At 35.4% G+C, this 26,522-nt stretch overlaps 2 protein-coding genes across 3 annotated transcripts; one reads left to right on the top strand and one right to left on the bottom strand.

Annotated features, from left to right (window-relative positions):
- The first annotated feature begins 1,505 nt into the window (after positions 1 to 1,505).
- On the top strand, positions 1,506 to 4,012 carry LOC127807321 (patatin-like protein 3). The gene is given in 3 exon segments (XM_052345039.1): positions 1,506 to 2,941; positions 3,386 to 3,677; positions 3,680 to 4,012. Coding segments are annotated over 3 exon segments (1,524 nt in total). The 5' UTR covers positions 1,506 to 1,759; the 3' UTR covers positions 3,730 to 4,012.
- A 3,108-nt stretch (positions 4,013 to 7,120) lies between these two features.
- Positions 7,121 to 24,962, bottom strand: LOC127807526 (WD repeat-containing protein 26 homolog). 2 transcript variants are annotated; one of them, XM_052345434.1, is made up of 5 exons: positions 24,532 to 24,962; positions 22,766 to 23,656; positions 22,445 to 22,546; positions 8,668 to 9,297; positions 7,121 to 7,565 (listed from the first exon to the last, which is right to left on the bottom strand). In XM_052345434.1, exons 2-5 carry the CDS (start codon positions 23,561 to 23,563, stop codon positions 7,347 to 7,349), a joined length of 1,749 nt encoding a protein of 582 aa, XP_052201394.1. In that variant the 5' UTR covers positions 23,564 to 23,656; positions 24,532 to 24,962; the 3' UTR covers positions 7,121 to 7,346. The 2 variants fall into 2 exon arrangements, with proteins under 2 accessions (XP_052201394.1, XP_052201395.1); XM_052345435.1 differs by having other exon boundaries at positions 22,766 to 23,550.
- Between the last annotated feature and the right edge of the window lie 1,560 nt (positions 24,963 to 26,522).

The following is a 26,522-nucleotide window of genomic DNA, read 5'->3' as shown; positions in this document are numbered from 1 at the left end:
GAGTATGTGTTTGTATGTATGTGTGTATATGATGTGGGAGAGAAGACGACAGTCAATAATAAAGAGTGATTGGAGGAAATGATTGGTTATGAACCGTAAGGGTAAAATAGATATTTTAAAATTATTAAAAAATTTAATAAGACATGAATTGTGAAAAGTAATTGTTCGAACTACGGATAGAATTTTCTTTAGGAAGGTGGGTAAGTTGGGTCCATGAATTGAGATTTCCAATGGGTGTATGTGAGTATGTGTTTGTATGTATGTGTGTATATGGTGTGAGAAAGAAGATGGCAATCAATAATAAGGGGTGATTGGAGGAAAGGATTTGTTGTCGACTGTAAGAGTAAAATAGATATTTTAAAATTATTAAAAAATTTAATTATTCGAACTACGGATAGAATTTTCGTTTAGGAAGGTGGGTAAGTTGGGTTCATGAATTGAGATTTCCAATGGGTGTCTTCTCTTCTCATTTACCCACTGCAAATCTGGAGGTGGGGCCACAACGCAAGTACACCAATTTGGCAATATCCAAGTGTCGGTACAGAAACCGTACTGTACCGCTCCAAATTAATAATTCATTTACTTACTTATTTATTCATCTCTTCCCTCAATTCTCTTCTCTCTCTCTCTCTCTCTCTCCCCTATGGCCGGCCCTATCCCCACTCTTCACTCTCACATTCACTGCCTTCATGTTCGACAGCAAAATCTAAATGCCCACTCCTCCCTCTATTATATCTTACAACATACATAATAATAATAATAATGTATCATTTTAGGTCCTATTATTGGCTCATAACTTAGTGGTGAAAAAGGCTGAAAAACATTACCTTACAAGTTCCATTAATTAATAATGTAGATGCTAAGTAAGTAATTAATGTTGAGTTGGTTAAACATTACAAGATTTTCAAGCTAATTGGGTCGGTCGAAGGGATATTATTATTATTATTATACTAATTAATGATATATTCAATCCCTCTGGCTTTTCTAGCTAGATAATTTTTTAAGTGGGTTTCTTACTACTAATCTAATGGCGCAAATATTGATGATATATATGTATACTAGGTGGTGTTTTTTCTTGGAAGAAGAGAAGAGAAGAGAAGCGAAGCGAAGCGTAACAAAACTTTGAGAAGAAGACAGGGGGGAGAACCCACAATATCTGGAGAGGCCCCACCCAAAAATTTTCTGATGGAACCAATACAGCCCCCCCCTCCCCCGTCTTTAATGTCACAATATGCCATGGCCGTTGCCAGCCCACTTCCTCCTATTCAACGCTTGATTTCTGATGAATGAATGAATGAATCAAACATCAGCTCAGTCAGCCGCTCTAATTTTTTAATTAATTGTCAATTGTTTCCAACAACAATATTATAATTCCATATTTCATTTATTGAACACTTTGCTGATGTTTAATTTCACCTGGCTGGCTGTAAAATCACAAGTCGTCATATTGTATTATTATTATTATTATTAGAGCATTGGTGAGAGAGAGCCAAGCAAAGCGTGATAATGCTGAGAGATTTGTTATAAGTGCAGAATGAGTCTATTCATTTCATATCTCACTCACTATATGACATTTGGATCGTATAGTGAGTGAAAATGGTCTTAAGAATCAGAAGGATCAACGTTGAATGACTGGACCGCCATTTGGATCGGATAGGATTGGATTGGATTACCACTGTGACCGTGGGAGGGAGGGAGGGCCACACTCTGGTCTTGGAAGTGAAGAAATGATATTATTAGAGGCACTGGCAAGTAATTAATGTCCCAAATTCCCGCCCCTGATCGCTCCTTCTCCCTCCGTCTCTCTCTCTATATATACTCGTCACCTTCTTTCTCCTCGTCCACGGTCCACGTATCATTTCTTCTTTCTTCTTCCCTTGCTTTCTCCTTTTCTCTTTCAACTGTTCCACCTATTCCCTCCATTTTCAGTTTAATTTCATCGCTTCCATTCCATTACAGAGCTCTACCCTTATTACCTGTGAAGATGGCATCCTCTGCGCTAGTTTCTTCCCCTGTTTGCAATTCTATGCTTGATTTGGATTCCGCTTCAGTCTCAAAAAACACGAACGTCAACAAGCTTCTCACCCATGAGATCTTCTCCATTCTTGAAACTAAGTTCCTCTTCGGCGGCTTTGACGATCACAAGCTTCCATCCCACTTAGATGCCTCCACCAAACACCTCGCCGGAAAAGTCAGGATCCTCTCCATCGACGGAGCCGGCGCAACCGACGGCTTGCTCGCCGCCAAGTCCCTCGTCCACTTGGAGGCATTCCTTCGCAAGAAATCCGGAAACCCCAACGCCTGCATTGCCGAATACTTCGACCTTGCCGCCGGCTCCGGCGTCGGCGGCGTCCTTGCCGCTCTGCTTTTCACCCGCGGGAAAGACGGGGCCCCCATTTTCACCGCCTCCGAAGCTCTCAAGTTTCTAACCGACAACCGGGGAAGAATTTTGCAGTCGGCTCCCGCTGGACTGCTCCGGCGGGTGCTCCGGCCGGCTAAGGTCGAGAAGTTATTCCGCAAGATTTTCGGAGAGTGCTCGTTGAAGGACACGTTGAAGCCCGTTTTGATTCCGTGTTACGATCTCACCACGCGCGCGCCGTTCGTGTTCTCGCGAGCGGACGCCATGGAGATCGACGGCTACGATTTCAAAATGAAGGACGTCTGCGCGGCCACGTCGGCCGATCCAGCTGTAGAATTGAGTTCCGTGGACGGGCAAACTAAAATCGCGGCCATCGGCGGAGGGATCGTGATGAACAATCCAACGGCTGCGGCCATCACGCACGTGCTGAACAACAAACAAGAATTCCCGTTCTGCAACAGCATGGAGGATCTCCTGGTGGTGTCCCTCGGCAACGGAGAATCAGACTTGGGCGCGGGAAATCCGACGTCTATCCGAAAGAGAGGGTTGATAAAGATCGCCGGAGAAGGAGCTTCCGATACGGTGAGTCAAATTTCAAATTATGGGCTAATTGCATAAATGGTCGTTTTAACTTTGGGCTAACGTGTTGTAAAAAGGTTTAGGATTTCAATTTTTAATTAAAAGTTAATTTAATATATCAGTTTATAATTATAATCAATTATTCTTAAAAAATCTTAACTAATGTAACTAATAATATAAATGATGATTAAATTTTATATTAAAATATAAAAACATTAACATTTTGTAAATCTCTTTTAATATTTCGTTAATTTTTTAAATTATATACTAAATTAAAATTTAGTCACTTTTTTTTCTTTTAAATTAAAGTTCAATGAGCGTTTTGCACTCATTTATGCAATGTATCCAAATTCTGCATCTTTTGATCGTTCTTTCTCAAGGATTAATCATTTGAATTGAACTGGTAGGTAATTGAGGCATTGATCTATGAAAAATTAATGTGCGCAGGTTGATCAAGCGGTTTCGATGGCGTTCGGCGAGTGTCGGTCCAGCAATTACGTGCGAATTCAGGCAAATGGCGGGAGGGGCAAAATCAGAGGAAAGAAGGATGATCCGTTGAGAGCAGCAGAGGAGTTGCTGGGACAGAAGAGCGTGGAATCAGTGCTATTCCAGGGAAAAAGGCTAGGGCAGAGCAGTCATCTGGAGAGGCTGGAGGCGTTGGCCGGGGGAGTGATCAAAGAGGAAGAGAGCAGAAAAAGAAGGATATTACCGACGGTGGTGTTGAAGCAGGGATCGGCGTCGTCGCCGAGACGTCGTCGGCTACCTCCCTGTCGACGCTCTCTTCGAATTAGAGCAGCTAGCCGATGATCTGATCGGGGAAGAAGTAGAGGAGATCTGAAGCTGGATGCCGCATATGATATAATGTTTGCGGCGGCCGTGATGAGATGAATCTAATTAAAGACATCCGGCTCCACTCGAAAGTAGTTTGGGACTGGTGGTGGGGAGAGGGAGTTGAGTTGAGTTGAGTTGAGTTGTGTGTATAGTATAATAGTTTTTGCACCGTAAATGAAATGAATTTGGTTCTGAGATATGGCAAAAAAATTGGCAGTAATAGTAATAGTAATAGTAGCAGAGATAGATGAGATTTGGTTGCTTGATTGATGCAGACACTGAACGAATCCCTCCCTTCCCTCTGGATTGAGATTGAGATTCAGATTCAGATTCAGATTCAGATTCAGTTACATCACATCCATCCACCACTTACAACCTTCATATTAATTAATTATTATTATTAATTAAGCCCCACCAAAAGAATTCCAACCACTATTTATAATTAAACTTATATATATATATTTTTAAAGACATTTTACATTTTCACCAAAAGAATTGAAAATATTTATACATTTAATTAATGCGTCTAAAATGCCACACAATAAACATATTCACTCACAAAAGTTGAATTTTTTTTTTATTATTTATTAAAAACACAAACATGAATGAGGTGACCTCTTGAAACAAGAAAATATTTTTGTGGGGGTGGGGCAGTAGTGGTTCTGTTCAGCCGCCGACGTAGCACAGCACCTCCATCCATCAAATAAACTCCAATAATAATGCAATATGTTATATAATATTTGTTGTGGCCGTGGCATCAATCAGTGTTGACTCTGCATTTGATTATGATATTTCAATCCATCCATATATAGCACACGTGTTGCTGCTCTTGTCTGACCATTTGACCCATTGCCCACCTCCTCGTCCCTGTGTTCTAATCTCTTCTCTCTCTCTCTGCAATTCCAAAACAAATTAACTAACAAACAAACTAAAACAGTAAAACGCAAGCAATCAAATCGGAAGCTTCGGCTCTGATAATTGCTTAGGCAACATAGCAATCTTCTCTCTTTATATTTCCTTTTCCTTCCTTCAATCAAATCAAATGCAGAGGAGAAGAGCTCCTTCCTTCAGACAAAGCGATTCATTAATTCATTAAGCATCAATTAATTAGTCCAAATTAAGTGATTAGGCGCTTCATATTTTAATTAATTCTCGCGGCCGGCCGGCCAGACCAAGAAATTGGAGAACTCACAAAAAGATGTCAGAAAGTGAAATTCTTGGGTGTGACTGATGGGCGGTGGTCTGGTTGTTGTGGTGGTCCGACAGCCGTGCGTGGTGGTGGGGATTCATACATACATACATAAATACATACATATATATTGACACAAACAATTATTATTTCTTTCTTTCTTTCTTTGATTATCTAACGTACGCCAGCCACGCCTTCATTCTGAATCCGGCGCCCGCTTTTTAATTTCTTTTCTTTTTTTTTTTTTTGGTGTTTGTCCGTACGTCATGCAGATGTAATCCATCCACATAAATGGAAGAGTGGGTCATTCCACATGCATCCAAATGTAATTTCGCAGCGTAACGGGATGTCGGTGATTTATTGTGACAAAGGTAGTTTTTTTTTTTTTTGGGTTGGACTTTATAATATTGGGCTTAGTCAGTCAGTCAGTCAGTCAGGTGGAAAGTAGGATGGGATGGTGGTCCAGTAAGAGTGATCCGAAAGATGGCAAATCAATTTCCTTTTCTAATTTACACATATGTTCAATGTATGTAGGCAGTGTCTTTTTTTTATTTTTCAAAATATAAGATATAAAAAGTAATTTAATTTTTTTTATTATTTTTAATATATTTATTAAATTTATATAATTATTTTTATAAAAAAATTACGTGATTTCTTATGTAATATTTTTCAAACATACTTATCTCTTTATCCTTCTAAATAAACATATTTTAAACTTTAAGATAAAAAAATTATGTATGTTTTTTCAATGCATTCTAAATAATTTAATAAATAATATGATAAAAATTCCAAAATTATTTTGATCCATTATTTCTAACTTCAAGCGCTAATTCAGATTAGCGGCTCATATGTTTAGTTGGAATGATGTTTGTAACCACAACGGGCATGATTAAATCTTAGAAGTGTAAGAATTATTTTGTGGAAAATATCTTATCAGTTAAAGTAATAATATTTTTTTTGGTATATTATAATATAATTAATATAAATAATTTATCAGGTATTGTAATTTTTGTCTGATGAATTAATCAAATTAAATATTAGATATAATGATGTTAATACGATGAGATTATCAAATGATTTAATACGATAATTGATTATTTTAAAATTCTATTTGATTTAGAAGATAAGTCTTAAAAGAGTCTTGATAGAAGACTATTATTACTATCATAAATAGAGATTTAATCCTTTGTTTACTCAACACAGAAAATCAATTATATTATACTTTATATCCATCATTACAGTTGATGTTAAGGGAAGAAACCTAATTTTGGGTGTTTCGTCATCAACTAGTAATTCCTTTTATAACTTAGTTTCTTATGAATTCAGGTACATATTTATTTAATCGTATTATATAATTTATATGAATTTTTTATATTTATAAGCAGGACATGTATGTGCGTTATGATTAAACATACAATATTATAGCTTACAAGAAAGAACTCACTGTTAAATATATTTGTGGGCAAAATTATTACGAAATTAATTTGTTCCATTAATTATGATGGGAATAAGCGTACCATGTTTTCGTCGTGGGAGGCAATGGAAGGACCCACGAGCGGTCAACGGTTTGTGAGAATATCTTCTTTGTGAATTGCGATTGATCGAGAGAGAGAGAGAGAGAGAGAGATTTAAATTTTAAATATAAAAAAATTATGTTTGTAAAAACTAATTATTGTATGTAATTATTTATTTAATAAAATTGGTATTTACATATGCAACAAAGGCCCGTTTTGGTTTTGATATCTCTAAGTTCCTTCTTTACATAATAAAAATCAAATAGAGGATGTGATCTTAAGATAAATATGAATATGATGCCTTCATCTTGCAATGCAATGCAAAGCAAAGCATGGCAGCTGCGCAAGAGTTGAGAAATAACGTATGAGCATTATTTCTATTTATTTACAAAGATTATATCCAACGCATGACTTTTATCTACTATTAAAAATTCAACTTCAATTATATAAATATATATATATATAAACAAAAACCTGAGCAATAAATATATGCCTATTGCTTTTATAGAACGAGCAGCCACAATATATCCTAATAATCAAATTCTTGATAGATATCCTTCGAACCTTTTGTGTCACAACTAAAGCCTCCAGTACTAGTGGTGTTGCAGATAAAATCACCCAACAATTTAGCAATAATATTCAAAGTAATTAAACTGGAAGCAGAAGATAATAATTTATTGGCAAGAGTCAGATGGGGTTCACCTGTCTGTTCTGTTTTCATGAATGTCTGTCTGTCTGTGTCTGGCAACAGGCATAGGTACAATAATTATTTACATTTTCTTAGAAGCAATGGCCTGGGGACGGGAAAGAGTTTTTCTGTTTTTTTTGGTTTTAATGTGATCGTCTCTTCATTCATTCTTCGGTTCACCTTTTCTTAAGTTCCCCCATTGCAGTAATGGATGCCATTGCTTTGGGCCTTTTCTTGTTTTGAATCTAACTGATTCTTCAGCCCCCATATGCGGATTGTACGGTCATCACTGGCAGAAGCCAGCATGTGTGGATTTGCAGGGTTCCAGCTAACACAGTTTACAGCTCCGGCATGGCCTGGTAATGCCTTTACAAGCTCTCCTGAGTCTTTGTGCCATATGTAAACCTACAAACAGGATGAAACAGAATTAACTCAATTATCTTAAATTGGAATTGGGTCCCTATGGTAATGTAATGACCTCTTGAAACTGAATTTTCAACTATGCCTGATTTCAACCATATCACTGGCTCCTCATGCCAATATATTTTAATGTCTAGAAGGATTTACGCTTACTTGTTTTTCAGTAAAAGTAGCTACAAGGTTTGCAATGACCTTTTTTCTTTTTTCTTTTTTTTTTTTTCCTGAGGCTTTTGTTTCTGTTCAAAACATAACAGCTTGAAGCTAACTTTGGTTGGTTAATCTGATCAGTGATCGATCTTGGGTACGTATGGTGGTTCTAACAGTAGAATCCATAAAAGAACACTGAGTGCCAAAAAGAAAATCCAAAACTTTAATGCGGTGTAGGAGTTGGAGGAGTTTAAATAGGAGAGTAACTACATTATATACCACTAATCAACATGGTTAAAGGATACGTCTAACAAAGGGGGGGCATCCACATTACATTTTGTGGATGCACTGCACTGAAAAGTTTCTGATTCTAAACTTCCAGCAAACATTTTGTAAAAATATTGTTCAACAATCCCGTATGCATAAAGAGCTTAATACTCAGCAACAGGGTTCTAAGATCTAGAAGTTAGTTTCAGATAAATCCATTTGTGCTAAAGTGTTGGCATGATCTAGAACCTCCAACAGCCCTTTCAACATGGACTGCATTCATAAGGAGTCCTCAAACATGAAAGATTAGAGCTGCCTTACAAGCCGCACACAAGAATGTAAACCAATGGAAAAAGAGAACCCAGTGCCTCCCATTGTGGGGTGTAAAGAGGGTGAGAGATAGGTTGCACCGAATAATTTCTAGACAAACAAGCCGTGTAAATATTCCCAGTGGAATGAAACACAGGTCTACTTAGCACTGTGGATAACTGAACATCATCTGCAATTAGTTAGCACCGTGGAATGAACCACAGGTCAACTTAGCACGTGTTCAGATGTCCTTATTACGATCAAGAAACCATCTTTACATAAGTTGAACTTATGTGATATTTAAATAAAGTAAAATTGAATGAAAGAAGAACAGGGAAATAAAATGCAGCCAGAAATGAAATACCTGAGAATCCTCACTACCACTGGCAATAAATGATTGCTGAAGTCCACCAAAACAGGATCTGATAAAGAACCGGGAGCACTTATGACCTTTGTACTTAGCAATGAGTTTTGGATCACCCTCTATGTTCCACAGATGGATTTCTTGGTTCAGAAGATTAACCAGTAAGAACTTATTATCCCTGGACAACGAAAATGAATTTATTGTTTGAATCTCTTCAATCAATTTCTCAGTTTTTTCTTCTCTGTCAAGTAATAGTACTGCAGCTTCTTTACATTTAGTAACTATATGCTTCCCATCACTTGTCACTTCCAAGTCTGAGTTCCTAACAGTCCGTTGCCCTTTCCAACATTGCAGCTGTTTACCATCCAGATCCCACATGCAGATGCTTTCATCAGCAATGCCAGTGAATACCCACTTCCCATCAGGTGACCATGCACAAGACACCAAACCAAGACCACCTTTCACATAAATGCAGAGACAGTGACCAGAAGAAACATCCCATCGTCTCACAACCTCCTCTACTCCACAGGTGAGGAGCTGATCATCATGAGGACTCCACGAGACATAGGAGACAGGTTTCTGGTGACCATGTAATCTATGCTTCAAGGAAACTCTACCATTCCAGCTAACCTATGAAAGGTCAAAATTTTACATCAAGCTGAAAAGAAGGATGCTTGACTGTTACCAGGACAAAGAAACATAACAGTGATTTATCATGGTCAACCTATGGTAGTAACCTCCAAATTTCTCTCACTCAGAACTTGGAATACAACAATAATTCCTTAAATTCAAGGTGTATCACAACCATCCAAAGGATTGTAACATTAATATCTAATACTGAAAGTAAAACTCATCTATAACATTATGATTATTTGATCTTACACACCCAAACACCCGGAGCTGTATTATCTGGTATATATACAAAATTAAACCAAGTAAATGAATATAGAGTATGCAAGAGTTTTAAGGTAGCTTTCCCAAACCATAAATATAAAAAGGAAACCAAGGTTTTAAATTCTTAGGATTTTTTGAGCTCTAGTGACCTTTTTGCAAATACAGCATTCTCAAATTTTCTTTGATAAAATTCCAACAGAAAATACCTGCATAAATTAATCAACAGTTCCTAATAATGGCAAATAAAAATACACTGTTCAATTTATTTCTTTCAAAAAGTTAGTAATGAACACTGACATTCTGTAACTTCTCAAATAAAAATTTTGGAGAGTTCATTGTGCTTTTACCATTGATTGGTTTAATGGAGCTACAAGATATATTTACTGATGGCTGGTGCAAGCTGTCTATTGCAGGTTACAACTCTCTTGCCTACATGGCTAAGGGAGAAAACAAGCTACAAGATATATTTACCAATGGCTGGCACAAGCTCTTCTATTGCTAGTTATAACTCTCTTGGCTACATGGCTAAGGGAGAAAGCAAGCTTCGAGAAATACTAAATATCTTAATAATAAGAATCTATAAACCCCCCAAAGAATTCCATTTTCGATTAAATTCCATTACAGAAGAAGCTGGACTTTGAGCTTTTAAACCTGCTCCCATCAATGGATTCCTGACACACATTTGACTGCAGTTTATTCTATCAAGTCCTAATTCTTGCTAACATCTTTGAGACACCTGCAACTATCAGAAATTCCACTTGCGAAAAGCAAAATGCTGGAAACCGATAAACCCAAGCTGTGCAATTGTCTTCCAAATAGAGGTCCATCTAATATTGGAGTCCAATCTTCACATTGGAAGTTTGAGTTAGCACAGCAAGAGTAACTTCACAACTTAGATGCAAAATCAACATATTATCAAATTCTAATGCTTGAGTTGTAAATGTGATTTCATCTACCCATTTCTTGAATAGATTATGTCTTGTGGACTAATAGTATGGTTCTTTCCTCTTTTCTTTATTTTGCTTTTCCCAATAGTTAAAAAGTGCGCTTATATATATAGAGAGAGAGAGAGAGAGAAAGGCAGCAGTTTGTTTATAAGAAGAAAAACAAAGCTACAAGCAAACATAAACAGATCCCCGAATAAAAGGCATGGTTAGCACAAAGGCTGGGATGCTTAGGGATTTTTGTGTGTGAAGCTTAGCGACTTTAGCTGAGTTTAATTAAAGAGCAATTAAATTCTGCTTTTACCTAAGCTTTGAAGCGCAAAAAAGTGTGCTTAAGAAATATGCTTTTTTTTTTCCAATCAAACAATATGAATGGTTGGATTTGTTTAAATTTTTGCAATGATGTAGCTGCTTGAATGAAAACCTTACCCTTATTTAAGATCTGACAAAATCATATATGCATGCAAACCAAAAAAAATAAAAAAAGACTTAATTGTATTTACTAAGGGGGTGTTTGTTAACCAAGATAAGAGGGAGAAAATGTTAGATATGGGAAGCATTCCGGATGTTTGGTATTTTCAACGTGTTTGTTAACTTTATCTGACCATTTCTAGAAAAGGCCTCACTTGACCTCTTATCTCCTCCTTTCAAGATAAGACTGAATTACTTATCTGCCCCTTGTAAGATAATTAATGTCATTTAGTGCATTTTAAAGATTTAAATTTATTAAAAAACCTTATTTATTTAACTCTTATAATTAATATTTTTTAATATATTTTTAAATTATTATATATTTTGACAATTTTTAAAATTTAAATGACATTATTCATTTCATTGATTTTAAAAATTTAAATTTCTCTCTCTATATATATTTTATTTAACTCTTTTCAACTCTTTTTAAATTTATTTTTGGACATGAATTTGAAAAATAAAATATTATTTTTAATTTTAATCTTAATTTTTTTGACAATTCATATTAATCATAAAATACTATTTTAATCATAAATTTGATAATAGGGATATTTTGGTAAAAAAATCCTTATCTTGGTACTTATCATATGTATTAACAAACACATAGAAAGAAAAAATACAATTATCAGTGGATTCTAAAAAATTTAATAAACAGTCTGATAGAAATCTTGGAATGCTTCCCGGCCTTATCTTGATCATTCCATATCTTGATCCGGAAAGAATCCCAATCTTATCTTGATATCACCTTATCTTGCTCATTTTAACAAACGCCCTCTAAGCAAAAAATATGGATGAAAGCATGTAATTAGGTGTAAATTAGGGATTATTAATATATTCTTGATTGTTGTAATTAGGGATTGATGATTGGTTCCTGATTGTTGTAATTTAAGGACTGTTGATTGATTGTGAATTAGGGATTCACTATTTGGATTGTTGAAAATTAGGCGCCGATTGATTAGGGATGGGTGTAAATTATGGATGATTTTTTTTCCTTATGTTTTTCTTATGATTGTATGAAATTGTAAATGTGTAAAATATAAATGAAAAATGGTATCACGTTATTTGTTAAATTTGCAACACTTATTCTTATTTAGTTTTTGTTCAATGATTGCTTTTTAATAGTTTATATTTTTTATGTTTATAAAACTTTATATTCTTTACTTCATTTTATGTGAGTTTCACTTTGCTTAAGCTCGTGCTTCACATTTGTGCTATGCGTTTTAAGCTCTATAGGTCTTCTGTGCTTAATGTGCTTAGCACTTTTGAAAACACTAGTTTTTCCTACATAAACCTAATGGTGCATACCTGATTTGCTCGAACAAAAATAATTAAGAAAGCTGAATTCCATTAACGCGCATATAAAATGGAGCTCCATAATAGTTAAGCTCTCAAAAATATGAAAAATAACAAATTATCAGGGACCAAACAATCATGTCAAATCAACCAAATGAACTAGTCTAAAAATGACCTTTATAAGCATTAGCTACATTGGAATATGGAAAAAAAATGCCTAATAAATATTAAATTCATCTAATAAATAAAAGATAGGTCAAATATTGCGAATTGTTAAGTACCATCTTGTTTTAAAGCCTAACCTATTAAAGAAAGAGAAGTTATTTTTTATACTTATTATTTATACTCTCAACATACCTCTCCACTAGTAATCGAACTTTACTGTATAAAAAGAGTTAAGCATGTGCAACTATGTACATGTAAAGTAGATGGTGGATAAATTTAACACACTCACTGAACTTTAAAAATATAATTACTTAATCACTAAATTTTGGATTGTTAATACTTGCTCACTGAACTTTACTCAACGTTAATCATCTATCACCCGTTACATTACTGTCTGATCTTACAAATAGAAAATGCCCATGTGGCTAACGAAATCCGAGAAAATTTAACAAACACTTGCTGAATTTTAAAAATATAACTACTTATTCACTGAACTTTGGATTGTTACTACCTGCTCACTGAACTTTGCTCAATATCAACCATCCATCACCCGTTACATCACTGTTTGATCTTGCAAACAAAAAATACCCATATGAATAACGGAATCCGAAGTGACCAAATAAATTCCTTATTTTCGGCCAACTTAGCTCCAAGTCAGATCCCACCCATCTGCCAACTGTCAGTAGAGAAATAGTGCTTCTCCCAGAAAATGCAAGCCTGATTTCGAACAAATTAGAAATCAATTTCCCCAATCCTAAAATTTCCCCCAAATCTTCTTTGTCCTAACCCTTGAAACCTAGACGCAGTACCAAAATTCGAAGAATCAACGATGGAAAACATGGATGGCACTGCCTATACAAATGAGGAAACAAGTGTATGTGTGGAAGGATTGCAGTTACAAGGACATCTTGGACGGAGAACAATCCAAGTTGGAGGTTCTTGGGGTGCAGCTTCTATGGTCGTCCAAATGCTTGTGATTTCTTCAAATTGGTGGATCTTATAGTTCACCCACATTACAAGAGTGTCATCAAGGCTGCTGGTGCCAATGAAACATATTAAAAGCTTCTTGTATGCATTTGAGATCACTTGCTTCTCAAACCAAAAGTCAAAAACTGAATCGATGATTCAAATTAAAAAGGTTGTTAATGCAAACCAGAAGCAAAAAAAAAAAAAAAAAACCTTGCTTAGATGCAAACCAGATGCCAAGAAAAAAAAGACTTGTTGTCTCAAACCAGAACCTAAAGTTTGAAAGCAAACTAGAATCAAAAAATGAACCAATGAAACAGATGAAAGGCCTGCTCATATGCCTCAAATTTGGAAGCAAACCAGGTGGGAAAACCAAAACCAAGAAAAAGATAAAAACGCCTACTCAGATGGTTCAATTCTAGAAGCAAACAATAAGCATAAACTCAACCAAAAAATCACCATAAAAAGGCCTACTCAAGTGGGATCTAACTTGGAGTTGACTTGTTGCTGAGTTGGTCGAAAATAATGATTTGATTGAGCCATTTTGGATTCCGTTAGCCATGTGGGTATTTTCTGTTTGCAAGATCAGACGGTGATGTAATAGGTGATGGATGGTTGACGTTGAGCAAAGTTTAGTGAGTAAGTAATTATATTTTTAAAGTTCAGTAAATGTTTGTTAAATTTTTCTAGATTTCGTTAGTCACGTAGGCATTTTTCGTTTGCAAGATCAAACGGTGATGTAACGAGTGATGGATGGTTGACGTTCAACAAAGTTCAGTAAGCAAGTAGTAACAATCCAAAGTTCAGTAAGTAGTTACATTTTTAAACTTTAGTGAGTATATGCTAAATTTACCTGTAGATGGTGAGGTGTGAACACAAAACTTCTACCCATTTTGACACCATTGATTATTTATTAACCACCATCTGATCAGAAATTGAAGTTATTAGAGACTAGTGATTTATCTTTTATATTTATCAATTTACTCCCAACAAAATGACAGTGGAAATTTGAATAATAATAGTTAAAATTAGTATAATAATTATTATTACAACATAATGTATACTAAAATACTTGTGAAAACAAATACAAACCTCACTTTCAATGACTAAATAAGATCATTTCATGATCAAGGAAGTAAGATGTATGAAATGGGCAATAAATGGAATGTTTTTTTGTGTATCTTAACAACAATGAATCAAGCCTTTATATTACTATGTGAGGTCAGCCAAAACACCCATCATTTTTTCTTATATCTCAAAAGATATAAAATGAATAAACAACCATTTAGGGTTTATTTGATAGCATGGAAATTCCATGAAAAATGTCACATCTGAGGAATTGAATTCCATCTTTGCTATTTGACACACTGTATTTTCAATTTCATGGTACAACCATTAAAACATGTTTTAGCCTATTTTCCATAGAAAATTCTATCTAGGGGGGGTGGTTTTTGTTTCCTTGCAAGTTGGAATATCTTTTCTTTTCCAACTAAATGCTATCAAACACACCCTTAATGATTGCTAGTTACCAGTTAACCTTTATTTCATTTATGTATAACCTGTGAAACTGGGAGACCGAGGCCTTGTTTGATTCTCGTTCCATTTTCAAAAATTCCACTCCATTTCAACTGAAATGGAATGGACAAAATGATAACACCATTTGGCATGATATTGTTGTTCTGTGTACGCAAAACACAAAATTTCCAAAATAATGGAAAAGATTTTAAAATCCTTTTTGCATTCGATCATTTACATTTCAGCTGACCAAAGATAAAACCCATTTCTTCTCTTCAAAGGTTCTCTCCCTCACAAACTCCCAAACCTCAACCTCACTTGAGGCAGTGTTGGCCACCACCGTTTATCTTCTTCATATCATCTTCACTCTTCAGCTTTGCTGCCTGCTTTGCCTTCTCTCTCTGTGTATGCACGCATGTATATATATGCACAGTGAAATGGGATGATGAAGACGAACTCAGTGAGCCTGGATCTGCTCCCCCATTCTCTCTCTCTCTCTCTCTCTCTCTCTCTCTATACACACACACACATAATGCTGAAGAAGAATAGCTGTATTTTTTTATTTTCAAATTTTTGCTGAACTTATATTTTTTTTCTGAATTTTTTCTTTGCAAGTTTAACAAAATAAAAAATTTAATTCTACCATGTTGTTTGAAAAAAGAAAGAAAATAAATTAGGAAAAATCAAATACTGTTCTCAGTTTCTCTTTCCATTTTTGTAACTGACAACAAAATCAAACATCATGTTCAATTTCCATTTTTTCTAACTCAAATGAACATAACACAAATGGAATAAAAAGCAACAGTGAAAACAAGCACAAAAATTGACAGCATTTTCAACCAGCCCCTAAGCATCTACAGCTTAGCTTTGGGGTTGGGCTCTGCTACACTTGCAGCTATGAGGTTGAACTTGATTCCTTCCTATTTCAAGGTAGATAAATTATTTTTGTAAGATAGCTGGAAATATACAAGTAATTTATTTCTATTAATGTTGATAATGGTAAGACAATTTTGATTGCATTTCTCAATTTCACATTCCCAAAGACTACACAAATTCGAGAAGATTAGGAAAAAGAAAAGGGCTGTTTAGTTGTAGAAAATGATCTCCAGTATTTTATCTTCAATTTTCCATAAAATCTCTAGTTTTTATTTTCCATAGAAAAAAAATGCATTCACATGTTAGAAATACAGAACAAATTCCAATCTAAAAAATTGGAACGTAAGTTCAGAAAAGAGAAAGATGTTTTAATTTCTTTTGTGGAACTTACGTTAGAGAAGCAGATAGAGATGATTTAGGGAAAATTTTTGAAAAGTCGCATTTTTCAAGTCTCCAAATTAATAAGAAAAACTTAGAAAACTCATTTTAGGTGTTTTCCAAGTTTAGTTCAATTTTGGAAAAACCACGTTTCCCAAATCTCCATTTTCTATTTGGAAAATTTTTGTATTTGAACAAGTTTTCTAACGTTCCTTTTCTGAGGAGTAATTTTGGAGAAACTGGGACTGTTTTATATAACTAAACAGCCCCTAAGAGCTGTCACGTTATTAGGCTATTAGGCCTTGTAAATAAAACTGTGCTTGGCATGGTTGGAGGAATGTCCCAGCATGTCAAGTGGGGCAAGTTGTACTGGTCAAGCGGGCAAGTTGTGTAGATGGGTAACCGTTTTGGCATCCAAACCTGGCCATGGATCAGTATAAAATGCATTGACCAAGCCAATACCTTCGTGGATCATTCAATTAGTGAATTCAGTTTTCCCTCCCCTCTCTCTCTCTCTCTCTCTCTCATCTTCTCACTCAATTCCTTACTCTTCATACCTTTCACCTAACCCCCTTCTCAACAATTGAGAACCTACCTTGTCAGATCAAGGATGTGACAAGAGCCTGTAAAAATGTTATCCAGTTTTCTATTTCCAATCTTCTAAGAATGTTGATAATTGAACAAATACCGTAGGAGAACTCAACTTTTCTCTCTTAATCTTCCATTAGCTAGTGTTAAACTTATATACAGAAAATTCTTACAAAATCTCCTAGATATTCTCCTAATTTACAGCAGTGATAGTCTTTATCTAATGTACAACACAAACTTAAATTAAATAAGAATATTATCTTGAATAAAATCTGCATTATCTCAAGCCTTCTCCTTCTTGAACAAGAAGTCTTTTCCAACACTCCCCTTCAAACTGGTGAATAGATGTCTATCATTCTCAGCTTGTCTCTTATTACTTCAAATCATTGTTTTTGCATTGCTTTGGTCAAGATATCTGCCTCTTGATCTTTGGTAAGAACATAAGTTAGTCTTATATTTCCTGCTTCTATTTCTTCCCTGACAAAATGCCTGTCAATTCTCATGCTTCATCTGGTCATGTTGTACTAGATTATTCACTATACTTATAGCTGATTTATTATCGCTATAAAGTATTTTTGGTGTTGTTATTGGCATGTCCATACCTTTCATCAACCTTTCTAACCAAATTATCTCACAAATGTATTGTGCAATGGCTCAATACTCAGTCTCGACATTGCTACGTGAAACAACCTGTTGCTTTTTGCTTCTCCATGTGACTAGGTTTTCCCATAATTTTGTACAATACCCTGATGTGGATTTGTTGTCTTCAATAGATCCTACCCAATCTGCATCTGAATAGCTCTTTATTCCTCTTTCACTACTTTTCTTAAACAACAATCCTTTTCCAGGTGTGCTTTTAAGATATCTCAGGATATGATAAGCAGCTTCTAGATGTCTTTTGGTTAGAAAGTGCATGAATTGACTGATTATACTTACCGCATAGGCAATATCTGGCCTTGTATGAGATAAGTAGATCAATTTTCCCACTAGGTGTTGAAATCTGCCCATATCAACTTGCTCCTCTTTATTCTTTTCATCTTTATTCTTCCAATTTGGTTCTAAAGGAGTGCTAGCCGGCTTGCACCCGAGTTTACCAGTTTCTCTCAAAAGATCAAGAGTGTATTTTCTTTGTGGGATGAAAATACCCTCACTGCTTCTTGCTACTTCCAATTCCAAGAAATATTTTAAATCTCCCAAATCCTTAACTTCAAATGCCTCTCTTAGTTGATGGTTCAATAGTTCAATCTCTCGATGGTTGTTTCCAATGATAATTATATCATCCACATAGACTATAAGAATGGTTTTCTTTCCCTCCGAATCTGTCTTTATAAATAATGTGTGGTCAGCTTGTTCTTGTTTGCATTCAAATTGCTGTAAAGTTTCACTAAATCTCTTGAACCATGCCCTTGGTGATTGCTTGAGGCCATATAGTGATTTCTTTAGCTTGCAAACTTTCGCTCTTGTATCTTCTATTTCAAAACCTGAGGGAATCCTCATATAAATTTCTTCTTCTAACTCACTATTCAAGAAAGCATTTTTAATGTCTAATTGGTGAAGTTTCCAATCCAAGTTGACAACCGATGATAATATCACCCGAATGGAATTAAGTTTGGCCACTGGTGCAAAAGTTTCCTCATAGTCAAGGCTTTGAGTTTGAGTAAAGCCTTGAGCTACAAGCCTAGCCTTGTATCTCTCAATTTTTCCATCTGATTTATACTTAATAGTAAATACCCATTTGCTCCCAACGATATTTTTTCCATTGGGTAATTTCACTATCTCCCATGTGCCACTCTTTTCTAGAGCAATACATTTCCTCCATTACAACTTTCCTCCATTTTTCCTCCTGTAAAGCATGATAAATATCCTTAGGAATACTCACATTATCAATGTTGATAGTAAAGTCCCTAAATTGTGGGGACAATTTGGAGTATCCTAGGAAATTGGTGATAGGATGCTCAGTACAAGATCTGGTCCCTTTCCTCAAAGCAATAGGAATATCAAGATCTGATTGCTGCTCCCTGTTTGTCTCCTGCTCACTGTTAATACATTCAGTATTCCTCTCGGTAATTTCAGGACTTCTCCAAGGTTCAGATAGGTTAGCAAGCTGAGAATCAAGAGTTCTTCTTGAGTAAACCTTTAGAGGTGGTTTACTTTGCGGCAGATCATCCTCCTGATTTTTGGTTTCTTTATTTTCTCCCCCTTGACAGGTTTGAGGTGAAGGAATAGGGGTTGGACAAGGTTCAGATGTGGTTTGAGAGGATTCTTTATCATGAATAGGTATAAGGATAGTAGGAGACAAATCTGGAATAGGTATCAATGGGTCCCAATGAGGTGTTGTTTTAGTGAAATTCTGCTGGGAATTGTCACGGAAGAATGACTTATTCTCCAGGAATGAAACATCACAAGAAACAATAAATTTTCAAGTACTAGGGTTGTAGCATTTATACCTTTTTTGGTTAGGTGAGTACCCAACAAATACACACTTGGTAGACTTGAGATCCAACTTGGACAGTGTTGGCACATTGCTGTGAACAAAAACAATGCAACCAAACACTCGAGGAGTAAGGGAGTTTAGGACTCTATTATAATGAGGAAAAGTTTCAAGAAGTACATCTAAGGGAGTCCTAAACTTTAGAGTCTTTGAGGGAAGCCTATTAATGAGATATGCAGCTGTTAATACTGCTTCTCCCCAATAAGAATTTGGAACCGAATGGGTAAATATAAGGGCTCTTACTATCTCAAGAAGATGGCGATTCTCTCGGCCATCCCATTTTGTTGAGGGGTATATGGGCATGAGCTTTGGTGAATGATACCATGCTCACTTAAGTATTTGTTGAAATCATTAGAGAAATATTCTCTTCCATTGTCGGTTCTCAATATATGATTTGGGTTTGAAAGACATTTTTGATCATGAGATGAAAATTCTGGAATACAAGACAAGCTTCTGATTTGTCTTTCATTAAGAAAACCCAACATATCCATGTATGGTTATCGATAAAAGTGATAAGCCATCGAGTGTTAGTGAGATTTGAAGCTCTAGATGGCCCCCAAATATCACTATGAACAAGATGAAAAGGATTTGAAGGATTATAAGCATGATTAGGATGAGAGGTTCTGGTTTGTTTTGCAAGAATGCAATGTTCACAAATGAAATCTTGAATCTTATTGCTAGAAAACGAAGGACACAAACATCTACGATAATCCAAACATGGATGTCCCAAACGTTGATTCCATAACAATAAGTCTGAATTAGAAACCATAGACAAGGAAGATGAAATAAATGACCTAAAAACAGAAGAATAATCTGCTCTTAATGTTTGATAAAGTCCCCCTTTCATCTCAGTACTGCCAATCTTCCTCCCCGAGGTTAGGTCCTGAAAAATACAACAATTTTTGAAAAAAAATCACCATGCAATCTTTATCTTGAGTTTACTTACTAACTACAGTAAATTGCATTGGAGATTTGGCACATAAAGTACCGATTTAAGGGATAATTCTCCAAGATTTACAGTTCCTTTTCCCTTTACATAGGATATGGTGCCATCATTCATAATAACATTAATCAGTTTATCATAGGGTTTCATAATCAGAAAGCAATTTTAGATCACCTGTCATATGATCAGAAGCACCTATATCTATGATCCAACAGTTTGTAGGGCATTTTTGAGATATTAGAGAATATATTCAGTACCTTTTCCTGCCAGAGACACTGTTGGATTAGGATTCTCCGGTATTTCAATTTGAGTCACATTGGTTTGGTTTAAGAAGCTTTGTAAAGCCTCCATCTGAGCAGCAATTAGACTGAAATTTGTTGCACTCCCTTTTTCAGCTTTCATCGTATAGGCTAATTGTGCTTCTTTTCTTTGACTTTTTGTTTTCCATCCAGCCGGCTTTCCATGGATTTTCCAATGTGCATCCTTAGTATGGTATGGCCGATTGCAATATTCACACCATTGTTTTTCTTTGGAGTTCTCTCCTTTAGTTGCAGCATATGGCTTTCATCGGAAACTACTTAGGGCTGAGGTTGAAGACTATACCTCATTGTTAGACTGCCCTAAGCCCAAGAACATCACCTTTTTTCAGCTCCCTTCCCTTCTAACCTCTGCAAATACTTCTCTCATTGTTGGAAAGGTTTTGTTCCCAACAATCTACCTCTAACTCATCTAGATCCGAGCTTAGACCATGTAGGAAGTCAAATACTCTCTCCTTCTCTACCATCTTCTGCAACACACTCCCATTTAATCTCATGAAATAAATCACTTTCTTGCCATAACTCAGTTAAGGTACTAAAATACTCGGTGACTGAGTTTGTACCTTGTTTGGTTGTTCGTATGAGTGATCTAACCTAGAATGATTGAGCTGTATTCTCCAAATCAGAGTAGACTTCTTGGACTGCTTGTCAAATCTCACAAGCCGTCTTGTAGAAGAGGTAAGTCCTTCCTATCTTTGGCTCCATTGAGTTCACTAACCAAGCCATAACCGTGGCATCCTCAGCTTCCCATATGCCATATGTTGCTGCCTATGAATTCGGTTTAGGCGTAATACCGGTTAGGTAGCCTTCTTTACCTTTCCCTCTAACAACTAACAGCACGGATTGTGACCATTTCCTATAGTTAGCCCCATTTAACTTGTGTTGTGTGATCTGGAGGGATTGGCTATACATTGCTGCTGAAACAATGGATCCATGATGGTTGATCGGAGAGGTTGTAGAAGAGGTCTCACTGGACGAGACCTTTCTTGCCATTCTTCCGACTCAAGACTCCTTCAAGGAGTTGAAGACATGAATGAAAAAGAGTCCACAAACTGTGGCTCTGATACCATGAACAAATACCGTAGGAGAACTCAACTTTTCTCCCTTAATCTTCCATTAGCTAGTGCTAAACTTATATATAGAAAATTCCTACAAAATCTCCCATAAAATCTCCTAGATATTCTCCTATTTTACAGCAGTGATAGTCTTTATCTAATGTACAACACAAACTTAAATTAAATAAGAATATCATCTTGAATAAAATCTGCATTATCTCGGGTCGTCTCCTCCTTCAACAAGAAGTCTTTACCAACAATAATGTTAGAAGATTAATATTACTAGTAAAATATTTTTGATCCTGCTAATAGAAACTTGTGTTCTCCAAATGAAGAACAAGAGGAAAACACACCCTTTTGTGGGGGAAAAAATGTTTTGAATATATTTCTAAGTCATTATAAATTTGAAAATTTGGGAAACAGAAATTTCCATTTTATATCTGGAAAATTTTCTCAATTATACATGAGTTCCTGCTTTCCATTTGTTTTTGTTTTCCAGAAAAATTTTACACAAAACAGGGGCTGTTTTCCACAGCTGTTACTTCTGTAAGATATATGACTATGGTGTCATACACAAACTCCATTTAGCTATCTTATTGTTATTGATGTAATTATTATTATCATTATTTCCACTTTGGATATGGTTCTTATTTATTTATTGATTTAGGGCCTGCAAAGGGGCAGGGAAGCAAAAACCCACAAACTTCAAGTCCATCCCATAAAAAATTCAAGATAACTTAGAAGGTGGTATATCCTCAAATAAGTTCATCCAAGTAAAAAAGCATGTCACCCCTCATTAAATAAGCATGGGACAGGATTCAATTAGCCAGGATAAGAAGGGAAATAACATGTTTAAATTATTTCAGCAGTCGAAAAGTTACCTCCCATATTATTGTTGATCGATCACTGGAGGAAGAGGCTAAATATTTTCCATTATGTGAGAATTGCAAGAACCAAACTTCATCATAGTGTTCTTGCAGTACCTATGTCATAAGAAGTAACAGAAAATATATAATGAAATCACAATGACGAGTCAAGCCATGCATCTGCAATCTGAAATCCAAAAGAACACAATTGCCCAAGTTGAAATAACAACATTTGCAGAAAGCAATCTTAATATCTCAGCTCTCTCAATTAATGAAGGATGAAAACTATAGATGACCTTCAGAAAATACTAATAAAGGATCTAAATCAGGGCAAACCTGTAATGTTTGAGAAGGAACCTGTTCTCTTCCACACCAATGATCTGTTAACAATGACATTTCCCTATCTAAAGAGTTGTGAAACACACAACTACCCACTTGTAGGTTAAGAGCCTGTTCAACAAGGTGTTCCAACCTTCTTTCTGGAATCATCACCATTGGGGGAAGTAATTTCTGTATTTCCTCCAGTAATTTTGGCCGAGACTTTGTCCTGCCTACATCTTGATGAGGAAACTCAAGAAGTAGATGCTGTGAAGGAAACAAAATGCACATAGAAAGCTCATGTACCCTCTCCTTGTTTATACAAAGAGGGGCAATTTCAGTCCTCAATGTCTTTAGTGCATCCTTGATCTTTTCCCTGTCCAGAAGCTCCAAAAACTTCTGCTCCAATATTGCAAAAGATGCCAACTTTACAATAGTTTCATCAAGTAGACCAATCTTACGCAATGTGATTACACTCTCATCCCAGTTACCATCAAGTATTTGCTGCATAAACAAATTTACATTAGAGGAATGCAATGGTATTCCGGACTCTTCCTCTAGCTGTGCCCCAGTCTTCTCAAAGCCAAGAGAGTATAGTGCTTCTGCTATGATACGGACGAATTCAACTTTTTGAATAATTCCTTTTGAACCAATCATCTCACCCTCTCTTTGGGACGCAAGGGGCCCGGCCATACAGTCGGCCAATGAGCAGGTCGGAAGCCCAGAAAGAGATGCACTGTCCAAAACACCTCTCAATCCTCCAGAGGATACTTTCACACGTTTTGAGGGTGGCTCACTGTCCTCTACACCTCCCATGAAATGTACACGTCAGCCCATATATAATTAGTCACAAGAGAAACAGAAGCGTTAATTTTTCCAAACACCTCCAACAACCACGAAAAAAAATTCCTGTATTAGATAATCAAAAGAGGGGTTATAAGCTATATATTACTGAACCATCAAGACGTGAAACTGCAAAACTCGGGATTAAAAGATCAGCCACAAAAATCAAAAGAACACAAATTAACAGGTACTTGTACTGTCAGCCATATTTCACTAATACCCATATTAAAAGGAAGTGGCTGATAGAAAGGGGAACAGAAGAACGGTGAGAAGGTCTAAAGTTCCTATGATTTTGCATACAAATCAAATAGTAGCTCAGCATATATTCCGTTTGATTGCATTGGGACTTTGGATTTTTGAACAAGCCATGGAGGTGAGTTCGCCAAGTTGATCTTTTTACCTCGTTTGGTTTATTGATGCTTTTCGCATGGGCAATAACCATTTGATGCTTTTAATAAAATGTCTATTAGTTATAAAAAGGAAAACAAAGGCCAACAGAATCCCCAACGCAACACTCCATCCTAGGTAATTCACAATTTTGATAGGGTTCATCAACCTAAACTGATTCGCGTTAGCTCTGCCAAGTTCAAATTATCAGCAAAACGTCCAAGTCGTTTCGAAATTCTCGGATTGCGATATCGCAGTCCGATTCTTAATAAGATTTAACATTTTAAAATCCCAAAAATAGTAGTAAAGGCATGTAACATCAGCACGAGCTTATCCACTGCTTATTTAGTACGTACAATCTTCAGCATATGCTATTATCTATAGACCCATGCCTACCAACTGAAGGAACAACCTTTCTGAACACAAGTGTTCCCCGAAATAAATTCAATTCAAAAACAAACTCTTAAACTGAAGCCAGTAACCACAGACAAACTTGCAATTCCGAATCCCTCTTTTTCCAACAGAAGAAAAAAAGAAAAGAAATTGGGGGATACCTAGTCCTCTCGTTGAGCGATGCTGTGATTGCGGTTACTGCTTCAGATCGGATCCACCTGCGATAAACTTCGCGACGAGCTTGAGAGCCTCGATCTCCGTTTCAATCGGTTCTTATTCAGATCGGTTCAGAGCGAAAGAGGGAGAGATACGGATGACGTTAATAATAGATTGTTGTTCTTATGGCAGGTGGAGTGAATGTATGATCGTCTACCATGTGTATATATATATAATACAGAGGAAGGCGGTGTTGGTGCTCTTGCGGGTTTTTCTTCGTTTGAAGAAGGAAGAGGATACCTCTCTCCCCCAGATCTCTCAGATCAGATCAGATCCCCATAGCACATAGGTATCAAGATCAAGCTCCCACCACTTACCAAACTCTCTAGAGTCAATCTCATCTCATGACTTCAATATATATATTCTTTCCATCACTTTTCTTTTCTTTTCACTGATGTCGTAAAAAATTCTTGGGGCCTTCGCTTTTTAATCGTAAACGACTCTCGGATAAATCACACCAAAGTTACAAAATTTTGATGTTATTTTAAATTGGAAAATACTATTGGTACAGCTTTGTGTACTCTTTAGGCTACATAAAAGTATATCAATGATAAAAAAGCCCATCATGAGGCTCGTGAAGAGCATGTGAGGCGCATGGTATTTTGGTCATAATCCTCCCTTATGTAGTCCAAGATGTACAAAATAGTTGTACATCTAGCATAATTCTTTTAAATTTAGTCAATAAACTTCAATTTCTAGTAAAGTGATAACAAAATTTTAAAATATTTTACAATGTGGTCACTAAAGTAATTTTTTGATAGTTCCTAATCGAAATTGCTGACTTGGCGCTGATGTGGCCATTGCCACATCAACAATTTTGATAAAAAATTATCCAAAAATTACTTTAGTGACCATATTACAAAATATTTTAAAATTTTATTATCACTTTATAAGAAATTAAAGTTTAGTAATCAAATTAAAAAGGACGTCAAAATTTTGTGACCTTTAGTGTGATTTGTCCAACGACTCTCAATAAATTATTAAAATCTATACATTTGGCTGATTCCATGTTATTTTTGTAAAAAGCAAATCAGGATAAACTTGTTACACCATCTCCTCCCATAATTTTCCACACATTCCAATGAAAAAAAATCACTTTCTTCAAGGATAATTTACCTAAATTTGGTTGTTGGTGATATTAAAAAAATATTACTAATAATAATTTTTGGTAAAGTTTAGTTTGAACGAGATTAAAATAGATAAAAAATAAATAAAATAAAATTTATTAACTATATCAATAAATAATGAAACTAAACTTTACTAAAATTTTAGACACGAGTTTCATTAAAATTTATAACAATTAATAGAATTAAATCTATAAAATAATCGATGATATGTCTTAATGAAATTCATTAATAACTCAATTAGAAAACAAAAAAAAAGAAGAGAAAAATGACATTTTAAATCACTATTGTGATAGTAATTTGCCATTAATTAAATTTTAAATTGGAAGGGCATAGAAGAATTGAAAATAATTGAAATAGTTCACTATTAAAGCTTATTACTCATTTTGGATCATTAGAGAGATAAATTAAGTAAAAGTTGATTAAATAATCTCAAGAAAGACATTTTTTTTTTTCATAAACTTCATTTAAAAAATATAACACTCAAACGCACAAAACTTTTTACTTTTAAAAAAAAAAAACATCATCTTGATATAAAATAATTTACTTCTAGTCAAAGCTCACCAACGCATTCATGATTACAACATAGTAAACTACTAAACTTTAAACTTTATTTGCAAAATTTTATTTACCCTTTGTCCTAATCCCAAATATAGAAGTATTATGCTAGATAACAACAATCCACGCAAAATTTATCAAATCAAACATCACTTCTAAACCCTTATATACATTATAGAAGAAAAAGTAAAGATAAATTTCCGATAATTCTCCCTTTTTTCACAAGAGTAATGACCGTGACTCCTAAACGAGCA

Source organism: Diospyros lotus, chromosome 8 (assembly GCF_014633365.1).
Source record: "Diospyros lotus cultivar Yz01 chromosome 8, ASM1463336v1, whole genome shotgun sequence".
Taxonomy (NCBI): domain Eukaryota; kingdom Viridiplantae; phylum Streptophyta; class Magnoliopsida; order Ericales; family Ebenaceae; genus Diospyros; species Diospyros lotus.
The sequence above is the reverse complement of the archived record's forward strand: the minus strand, read 5'-3'. Positions and strand labels throughout refer to the sequence as shown.

Excerpts from the sequence above, each read along its gene's own strand:
- LOC127807526 (XM_052345434.1), bottom strand. The coding sequence starts at position 23,563 with ATGGGAGGTGTAGAGGACAGTGAGCCACCCTCAAAACGTGTGAAAGTA. Across the intron at positions 9,298-22,444 it reads GATCAACAATAATATGGGAG|GTTAGCTGGAATGGTAGAGT; the intron begins GTAACTTTTCGA and ends GACCTTTCATAG. Across the intron at positions 7,566-8,667 it reads GTGGTAGTGAGGATTCTCAG|GTTTACATATGGCACAAAGA; the intron begins GTATTTCATTTC and ends TCCTGTTTGTAG.